Raw genomic sequence first — 7,515 nt, forward strand, 5'->3', positions numbered from 1 at the left:
GCCAGGTGTTGTGGTGGGCACCTGTGGTCCCAGCTACTTGGGAGGCTGAGGCAGGAGACTCACTTGAGCCCAGGAGTTGGAGGTTGCTGTGAGCTATGACACCACAGCACTCGAATGAGGGCAACAAAGTGAGATTCTGTCTCACTGTAATGCCACAGCACTGTACCGAGGGTGACAAAGTAAGACTCTGTCTCTTAAAAAAAAAAAAAAAAAGAACAATGTTCATTATTTCAATTAAAGCCTGTTCAGGAAACTTTCTGAGGTGACTTCTGTGGGCACTGGGTACTGGGAAAGATGTGGGGAAAACATGTAGAGTCAAAAAACACATTAAGGTAACATTCCTCAGGAAGCAAATGATCTAGAAACTAGATTATAGAGACAAGCAATAACATTACTAATAGTAATAACTTACATTATTAAGAACTAACTATATATCAAGCACTAGTTTACACTTCATCTTAGCCAAAAGGCTGAGAAGTGATATGTCATATATTATTCTAAAGGTTTTGTCTACATGATCTTACTTCATACTTAAGCATCTCTGAGAGCTAAGTATCATCATTATTCCCACTGGACAGAGGAAGAAACTGAGGCACATAGAGGTTAAGGAAGTTGCCTCAGGTCACAGAGCTGTAAATAGGAGAGCTGACAGCTTGGCACCTGTGGCTCAAGTGGCTAAGGCACCAGCCACATACACCCAAGGTGGCAGGTTCGAATCCAGCCCAGGCCCGCCAAACAACAGTGACGGCTGCAACCAAAAAAAAAAAAAAAAATAGCCGGGTGTTGTGGCGGGTGCCTGTGGTCCCAGCTACTCGAGAGGCAGAGGCAGGAGACTTGCTTGAGCCCAGGAGTTGGAGATTGCTGCGAGCTGTGATGCCACAGCACTCTACCCACAGGGACAGCTTGAGGGTCCTGTCTGTCAAAAAAAAAAAAAATAGTAGAGCTGACATTGAAACCAGGGTAACCTGACTCCAATGCCTGTGGACCTATGAAAAGCACTAACAGGCTGGGCATGGTGGCTCACGCCTATAATCCCAGCACTCTGCGAGACCAAGGCGGGTGGATCACTTGAGCTCACAAGTTTGAGATCAGCCTTAGCAAGAATGAGACCTGTCTTAAAAAAACAAAATTAGCCAGGCATTGTGGTGGGTGCCTGTAGTCCCAGCTACTTAGGAGGCTGAGGTAAGAGGATAGCTTGAGCCCAAGAGTTTGAGGTTGCTGTAAGCTATGATGCCATAGCACTCCAATGGGGCAAGAAAGTAAGACTCTGTTTCAAGAAAAGTACTAGTAATTAAGAAAATAATTTGAAAACAGAGATTTGTCTCTATTATGTTCTGATAGTGTTTGGTTCAAAAAAATTATCTCGGCCGGGCACAGTGGCTCATGCCTGTAACCCTAGCACTCTGGGAGGCCAAGGTGGGTGGATTGCCTGAGCTCACAGGTTCAAGATCAGCCTGAGCTAGTGCAAGACCCTGTCTCAAAAAAAAAAAAAAATAGCTAGGCATTGTGGCAGGCACCTGTAGTCCCAGCTACTTGGGAGGCTGAGGCAAGAGGATAGCTTGACCCTAAGAATGTGAGGTTGCTGTGAGCTATGACACCACAGCACTCGAATGAGGGCAACAAAGTGAGATTCTGTCTCAAAACAAAACAAAAAAACAAAGAAATTATCTCCTTTTTCCTCACTCTCTATCACCTTATGGGTAGATTTACCCATTTTTCTGAAAGGGAGTTTGCGATACACAAATGACTCTTACAGAATCATGCATTACTGGAAATGCTACTCTTTAGTGTTCAAAAGTCTCTTCAATTTGTCTCAAGTGTGTCAGTGTTCCTGGGGTGGGGAACTGAGGAGAATCAGGCTTTCTGGGAAGGACTTGGATGTGGGAGCTCAAGAAGCCATTGTCAAAGCTGTGAGCTGGCAGCGCAGAGAGCGTTGCTTAATTCAGCACCGTGGACAGAGCTACGGACGCCCTCAGCACCCTGGACAGAGAAGCTGGTCGAGTCTGCCGCGAGAACTGAACATCCCTTGAAAACCGACCAAACGAAGCCTGCGCGCTCAACTTCTTCCTTCTTTTCTTCAGACCTCAGCCATCTGTTCCTAAATCTTTGTTACAGAAGTAAAGGGAGTACCTGATTACATTTTAAGGGCGCTAGAATGGGGGCGGTAAGACTCTCAGGTGGGGACAATTTTGTAAATAAAAATCGGCTTTGGCCAATGTGCTAAGAAAAGTATTGGAAGATCTAAATTAGAATGCTCAGTTGGGAGTGGGGCACTGCTAATAATATTTGTTAACCATATATATTTTTTAGGCTGAGTATTAAAGGGCCATAGCTGTCCTCTTTATCCTCCAAAGTCCTCTCTCCTGTTTCTACACTCAAGTTTTAGTCTCCTGGAGAGCACTCCATAGGAAAGAAAGGGAGATAATTTCTCCCGTCTCTTGCTCTACTCCCCGTCTACCCACAATCATCTCTCCCTCTAAAATACAGACAGACACACACACACACACACACACGGCTGCAGCAAGAGGAGCTCAAGAGGTTCTGCGCACTTGGTGGCAAGAATGAATTCAAAGCGAGTGGATGCCCCCTAAAGCAGGTTCTGTCCCTTTAAATGGGTTGTAGTGGTGGGGGAGGGGAACTGGCCGGAGCTGGCATTGTCCAGTTTGAACTGAGCACCGGAAGTGAAGGGGCAGGGCCAGGGCCGTGCACTGAGCCCCGGGCCATTGTCCACCTCCGACCAGAGCAGTAGCCACCCCCCTGGACAGCCCTCTTTATGTGCTATAAGTGGAGGCTACCTTTTCAAATGAGGAGAGCCCCTAGTCCGTTTCTGCACCAACCCGGCTAGGAGGGGAGTTAATTTTAGGTCGGCGACTCTGAAACATGGTGGGCCTGGGAATCTAAGTGTTGGAAGTACAGGAGGAAGTGCCTCTGCCCACCAATCCACCCAGTCCCTCTGGTAGCTGTGGACGGGGATGGGGTGGGGGTAGGGTGAGGAGAATAGCTGAGGGATAGAGAAACACACTTCAAGACTCTTTGAGTTCTTTCTGCTCTCCCAAGGAGCTCTACCTGGGGTCAACTTTAGACAAAGATTTAATAGGAAGGAAAGAAGGGTTCTTTACACAAAATCAATTAAGAGTACTTTCTCTTTTCTCATTGGGAGAGTTCCAGAAAAACTCTGAGTCGGAAACTGGGAGGAAGAGACATTCAGTTGTAGTGAGAGGAAGCCCCTCGGTCTAGGACAGATCAGCCCTACTGGTCTCCAGACTCCCCTGCTCCCCCATCTAGGCTTCCTGGTGTCCAGAACTCCAGGTCTATCTAAGCACACGAGGGTGGGGGGTGAGAGTGGGTCAGCAGCTCCAAGCAGCCGGGTCAGCTCAGTGGCCTGAGGGGGAAGGAAGGGGGAGGGGCGCTCAAGAGCTGGGGGAGGGGGAGGGCTCATCCATTTCTCCCTTGACAGGTGGTTTGTGTTTCTGATTGGCCAGTGCTGCCAGGCTCACACCTCCCTCCCCCAACTCTCTGGAATGTATAATTATCTGCGCGGGGGGTGGGGGTGGTGTGTGAGTGATTGTGGGAGCAGTCACGTGTTTTTAAAACTATCCCCCCATTTCCTCCACCTGTATCTGCCTTGGGGACCCCTACTGAGTCCTTAAAGTACGGGATCCCAAATTTTGGGGTCCCCGACTTCTGGGGGCAGACGGCTTTAACCTCCAGATGTGTGTGTGGAGGGGGTGTCAAACCTCTAGGTTCTGAGAAGGGACACCCCAGAGGTGTCAGAGACCAGAGCGGTGGGGGGAGGGCCCGCGCTAGAGCCTGAGGGAAAGGGAGGGGAAAGGAGAGAGGGGAGGGGAGGGGGCTGCCCGCGGGGGGTTGGGTCATTGTCTTTTAGAATTTGGGAGCCTTTGAAAAGCCGTGGGCCCTCCCACCGCTATTGTGCGGGGGAAGATGTAGCTGCCTCTTCTCCGAACCACCCCTTTGCCTCCGGACTTCTCTGGGGCCAGCAGCCGCCTGAGCAGGGGCCAGGGGCCGCGGGCTCAGCCGACGACCATGGGCTCAGTGTCCAACCAGCAGTTTGCAGGTTCGAGCTCGGGAGTTAGCAGGGACACCTTAGGATGCAGGGGCGGCCAGGAGGTACATAGAAAGGAGAAGGGGAAGTGACCCCTGGGCTGCCCGTAGGACCCCAGGTCAATTCGGCCTCCTACGTCGTGGGGCCACCTCTGGAGCAAGGAACCCTGGTGTCCCAGTGGCGTGCACGCGGAGGCTACGAGGGCGGAGGTAGTGAAGAGGAGGGGTCTGTCCGGCAGTGTGTCCCCAGGAAACGTATTGCGGGAAAAGGAGCAAAACTTTCGGGGCACCACTGGCCTCGGTGTAAGCATGGGGAGCGCGGGAGACGGCCAAGACAGGTTTCTTCTCGCTGGCTATTGGTAGCAGCCCCTTACTGGGTGTCCACCCATGGGGCTGGACTTTTGGGTCTCCCTGGGAGGGCCCTCCAATTCCGTGGCCCCCAGCTGAGTCGAGGGCCGGGTCCTCACTATCTCCAGGTGGCTGCGCCAAGGCGGCGGAGGAGGCGCCCGAGGAGGCGCCGGAGGACGCGGCCCGGGCAGCAGACGAGCCGCAGCTTTTACACGGTGCCGGCATCTGTAAGTGGTTCAACGTGCGCATGGGGTTCGGCTTCCTGTCCATGACCGCCCGCGCTGGGGTCGCGCTCGACCCTCCAGTGGACGTCTTTGTGCACCAGGTGAGACTGATTCTGGTAACTTTTCGGGGGAAAAGTCTAGGAGCGTATAACCACGGATGGGCAGTCGTGCTTGGCTGTTGAATTGAGGATCGGGACCTTATTGTGCGCCCCCAGCTTTGCTGTGTCACCTCAATTCTGAGTTCTTGTTACTTACAACGGGGCGAGAATGGGAGGCAGCACCAATTTCCAGCACCACCCGCCCCCTTCCGGGAACCCCTCCGGCTTACCACGTGTCTATTACCTCTTTCCCCTGGGAAGGGGGCAGGGGGCAAGGAGGTGACCCCGTGAGGCCGAAACTAAGGTTGTATTGTGCTTGCCGGTGGGGGAGGGTGAGCAGGCCGGCCAGGGAAGCACATGCAGGGCCTGAGCCGAGCCCTGAGCGCCCATCGCTTTTAACGTCTGAATGGAGCTCAGAGGGCGGGAGAGAGTGAGGGGAACTGGTTACTGGACCCAAGGGGCATAAAGCCGAGAAGTCAGCCATGTCCCCCAGTCAAACATCTCACCCAGGTGGTCATCCAAAACTCAGGCCTTGGGGCCTGGGTAAGTTTGGCAGATTCCCCCAAAGGATGCATGTGGAGGCCTGAGAGCTCCTCCAGAGTACTTGTTATCTGTAGTTAAGGAACAGGAGGCTTTTGGTTGTCCAGTTCCTTCTCCTAAGGGAAGCCTAAGGAGCCCAGGCCTCACTAACATTCTTGGCCCATTGGGGCGGGGAGGGAATTGGGTAGGTCACAATCCCAAGTTCTAAAGCAGGGCAGCACAGTGGGGGTTGAAATTCAGTGTCGCAGGGCAGGGGGTGGAGGGAGGCTGGCCTCTGGACCTATTCTCCTCAGTTTGGCATTTATGGCCCCAGACAGCCATTGATTGCTGTCCTAACATTCCTGACCTCAAACAAGAAGCCAGAGACTTAGGTCTCTCTCCTCCCAGGCTTCCCTTTCCTGAATATCCAGAGGCATTCCGGTGGTCCTGGGCCACCATAAAGACCTTAGAGAGGAAGTTGCTTGCTGCCTGCATCCCTCCCACTAGTGGAGGTTTGGACAGGACCTAGAAAGCACAAGTTGCTAATCTCAGGCCCTGTGGGTTGACACCCACGCCGGACAGGGAGGGGTTACTTCAGGGAGGTTGGCTTTAGGAGGCGTGGGGGAGGGGAAAGGAGGATGTGGGGATTAAGGGTTGGAGCCAGAGGGATGGCATTCTGGGGGGGGGAGGGGTGGAGAAAGGAGATGCTGGGTGGACTGGTTGGAGGCAGCAAGGAAGTTTCTGAGCCTTCAGCGAGGAAGTTGAGTGGGGTGAACAAGAGACAGAGGATGCAGGGAGGTGAGGACGCTCCAGTTACTGTTGGGACCATGGGGGTAACTGGGCTACTTGAGCATCTATCTGCCTAAAGGATCTGAGCAGGATGCTTAGCTATCCCCTGTAACACCCTGTTTCACCACCCTCCCATTAAAGTTTCTGACTTAGCTTCACCCCCCCTCATTTACATATGTGAATGATAACCCACAGGAAGTAATTGTGGGAGAAAGAAGGGAATTGGCCTCTTTAGATCTATTAAATCACTTTATTACAGGAACCAGCTTTGAATGGCCCTCCTCAGCAGGGTGGCAAGCCTTCTCCACTCTCTCATTTATCTGATCACAAAGAGATTAAAATCTTTCCTGGTTTGGAGACTGGACTCCCTAACTTTGGGAGGCTGGAAAAAAAAGTCAGATCCAGCATTTTCTGATCTTCTCTCCAAAGGCTGAGGGGAAAGATCCTCTCATCTGGGGATCCTTGTGATATATCAAGGAGGGTTTTTCTGAACAAATGGTAATTTGTGCTTCAGCAGGCTCAGTCTTAGGATCCAGAGCAATTGGAAAATGATTGGATGGTTTGAGGAAAGCAGGCTAGGGCAGTGGATCCTTTACTGTGCTGTTTCAGATGGGCTAGCTTGGACATACTTTGGACTTTTAGGTTCTTGGAATGTCCAGGGACCCACAGTTAAATAAGTTATCAGAAAGGAGCTGAGCTGAAATAGAATAAAGAATCTGTCTCGCTAATCCCCAGCTCTCCCAACTCTAGTCAAAGAGCACAATAACAGATGGGAATTCCTGAGTCTTTATCTTGTAGCTCTGTCTTTATGATAGGATGTTGGTCCTAAAACTCCCACCTTGGCAGTAAGTTAGACTAGTGATTCCAGCCCCTGCAGTTGAGAAAGTTAAAATAACTCTAGAAATCTAATGGTAAAGGAATTTAGTAGACAATCTCTAAGAACAGGTTTCTAGGGGAGGAAAGTGTTCCTGAAGCAGAGAGTAGGTAAGAAATCTTTAACAAAACTTCCCATTCTTTGGCTGCTGGGTTAGGCACCCTGGGGTTAGGGTGGGCTGGTAAGAAGGGCCTTTGTCCTAAGATAGCATCTGCCAGTGCAGCGGCTGGGAACAGGGAGCCCCTTTCTAAGTAAAGAGGAAAAGGAAAAAGCCATTTAGGAACATTCTTTTCCCTTCCAAGTTTGGGTTATTAGGGTCCCAACACCCTGTTAATTACGTTCTTAAGCTCCTGAATACTATTATGTTTCCCCAGGAGTAGATGAGGTGGGAGAAGAACCCCACCTTTAACCAAAAATCCCCAATAACAAAAACAAATAAATCCCCCAAAACATAAAACAAAGAGACTTTTTTTTTTTTGAGACAGAGCTGCAAGCTGTCCACCTGGGTAGCGTGCTGTGGCATCACAGCTCACAGCAACCTCCAACTCCTGGGCTCAAGCCAGTCTCCTGCCTCAGCCTCCCAAGTAGCTGGGACCACAGG

The 7,515-nt window shown here is 51.2% G+C and overlaps 1 protein-coding gene across 1 annotated transcript in view; it reads left to right on the forward strand.

Moving 5' to 3' along the window:
• Positions 1-4,044: 4,044 nt before the first annotated feature.
• LIN28A (lin-28 homolog A) overlaps positions 4,045-7,515 on the forward strand; it is a 16,773-nt gene continuing 13,302 nt past the window's right edge. Inside the window, exons 1-2 of the mRNA XM_003799795.2 lie at positions 4,045-4,075; positions 4,539-4,735. Of these exons, the coding sequence (XP_003799843.1) occupies positions 4,045-4,075; positions 4,539-4,735 (228 nt within the window). The remainder of the gene's footprint in view (positions 4,076-4,538; positions 4,736-7,515) is intronic.

Source organism: Otolemur garnettii, unplaced genomic scaffold, assembly GCF_000181295.1.
Source record: "Otolemur garnettii isolate 467f Iridium unplaced genomic scaffold, OtoGar3 scaffold00156, whole genome shotgun sequence".
Lineage (NCBI taxonomy): Eukaryota > Metazoa > Chordata > Mammalia > Primates > Galagidae > Otolemur > Otolemur garnettii.